This window comes from Nanorana parkeri, unplaced genomic scaffold (assembly GCF_000935625.1).
Source record: "Nanorana parkeri isolate BGI_ZX_2015 unplaced genomic scaffold, ASM93562v1 scaffold252, whole genome shotgun sequence".
Lineage (NCBI taxonomy): Eukaryota > Metazoa > Chordata > Amphibia > Anura > Dicroglossidae > Nanorana > Nanorana parkeri.
In genome coordinates this window covers 583657-586013 of record NW_017306520.1, presented here as the reverse complement: position 1 = coordinate 586013, position 2357 = coordinate 583657, and the positions used below count along the sequence as shown (strand labels likewise).

The window sequence follows — 2357 nt, the reverse complement described above, 5'->3', positions numbered from 1 at the left end:
AGTGGAGGGGTGAGCTGATATAATTTCTGTTTATACAACCTTGAGCTAAAAGTAGATGTGCAGAATAGAGCATGCAGCATGCAGTGGGGCTACCCCTGCACTGCAAGAGTTATGTGCTTGTTTTGGTCTACAGGTGAAAATAAAGAAAATGCACTCACCTGACCCTCGGACCTGTGGCAGTAAGCCCTCACTTCCCTTCTGCTCCATCACTGGTATGTCCCTCAGTGTCCTCATGTCTAATAGACTTAAATTAGACGTGATCACGTCACGGGTCCATAGTCTGCCGGAGCCCAGGGAAAGAGAGGCTGCAGGGACCGGTCTAGTAGCTAGGCTGGACCAAAGATAAGGTGGGTGTATCTTTTTTATTTTTGCCCATAGAACAAAACAAGCATTTAACCCTTGCTGTAGGGGGGGGGGGGTAGCCCCACTACAATGGTTAATTTAAAAGAATAGGCAACTTTTGGTTCCTGGATGATTGACACCAATCTAAAGCTGCCAATACACCTTACAACCATCGCACGACTTTCGTTGTGCTATGGTTGTAAGGTGATTTCAATTTCATATGACCTGCCCATCTTGGACAGGCAGATAGTACTTGCGATCATCGCTAGCCCTCCCCGCTGAGGGGAGGGCTTGCGATGACTGCAATGCTAAACGGGCAGTGTGCGCTTGCGCACACCAGCCAGTGCAGCTTTCGTCTTGTGATCGCGCTACCAATCGTATGATTTTCGGCGGGTTTTCTAGCGTGCTCATAAGACGAAGGTCATGCGCCTGTACAGTAAATGCAGTCGAACGCTGCCCATACATCTGCCGATTATTGTACGGTCGCGGGATCACCCGTGAGGGTCAGGTGTATGGGCACCTTAAGGCTGAAAAGTTACCTTACACAAATAAGCTTTTCCTGTGAGTATACAGTGTTTTGTTTATTTCTAACACATTTCAGATTAAAGTTCAACTTTATTTAACTGTCCACTGAAAATTATTTTGGTAGTGAGTGGAACATCCAAGAGCAAATGTTTTGTTACAGAGCAGAAATCTCCCCTAGATAAGCTTTCATTTAAACGGCTCAGAGTTTTCCTGTTGTAAGGACCCGAACCTCATGCAGTATGTGATGATATCTGTAGCTATATACAGATATCATTACATACTGTATGAGGTCCAGATCCTTGGCTGTCCTCCTAGGATTCTTTGTCAGCTTTTGAAGCTGGAGGCTATGATCGTTAATGTATTTTCCATTGTACTGTCTGTCTGATTATGGACTTAACTTCCTTTTGAAACCTCTTACTTGTTACTACAACTTGTCTTCTAAGGTAATTTCTGATTGGGCCATAATACAGTCCATCAAGATTCTTGTAGAGCAGAACACCACTTTATCTTTACAGAGGGGCAGGTCACATTCCCACCTGAACTGACTGGAACAACTCTCTGATTGGAATACTCCAGTTGCCATCTTCAAAATTATATAAGAGGCCAACATATTTCCATCAAGGACCCGATTGTTCTATTTGTTCAGTAAAGATATGTCAATGGGAAACGTTGCATGTGTTCTTTCTTAAATAACACTGTCTTTTTATTACATGTCAGAATCAAACCAAATCACATGTAGGACCAATTCATACAGAAATTCAGAGAATTCCTACAGATTCAAAAATTGTTTTCCCTTAAAACTACATGAAAGCCTATTTAATAAGACAGTACAAAGTGTATCAACCCATAACAATCAATTACATCTCATTTTGATTTTACTGAGTTCACTTAACTAAGCTGAAGTCTGATTGGCTGCCATAGGTTGCCGCATTGAGTATATTGTCTTAGTACTTCGCAAAGTTAAATAATGCTACTTCAATTCACTTTTCTAACTTTCTAAAAATATAAAAAGTCTTGTTTGTTCAGTATCAAAGTATGTTTTTACACCAGCAAGGTTTGTTGATATATATAAAATTACAGGTTCAACTGTCTCTCATATAAGCACAGCTAAACATAAAACAAAAGATTTTCAGGTTGCTAACTGATTTTATCTCTGTACAGGGAGATCTGAAGATGAAAGAGATTTTGAAGTATACACACCAGTTTCTGCAGAAATTCTGTGCCGGGAACCCAGAAAACCAGACTCTGCTACATAAGCACCTTTCCTTGTTCTTGTCCCCCGGTGTAAGTTACATAAACATAAAGAACATTGTTAGTCACTGATATATATTTCTTTTGTTTATGTATTAATTGTACTTATTGGGTCAGATAAACTATTATAATAAATAATATAAATAAATGAAATAATAATGAAAAATAATATATATATATATATATGTATATATATATATATATATATATATACACACACACATATATATATATATATA

The 2357-nt window shown here is 38.9% G+C and overlaps 1 protein-coding gene across 1 annotated transcript in view; it reads left to right on the top strand.

The window, feature by feature from the left end:
- ITPR3 (inositol 1,4,5-trisphosphate receptor type 3) overlaps positions 1–2357 on the top strand; it is a 218399-nt gene that overhangs the window by 123067 nt on the left and 92975 nt on the right. The window contains 1 exon segment of the mRNA XM_018556782.1: positions 2029–2151. Coding sequence (XP_018412284.1) covers positions 2029–2151 — 123 coding nt within the window.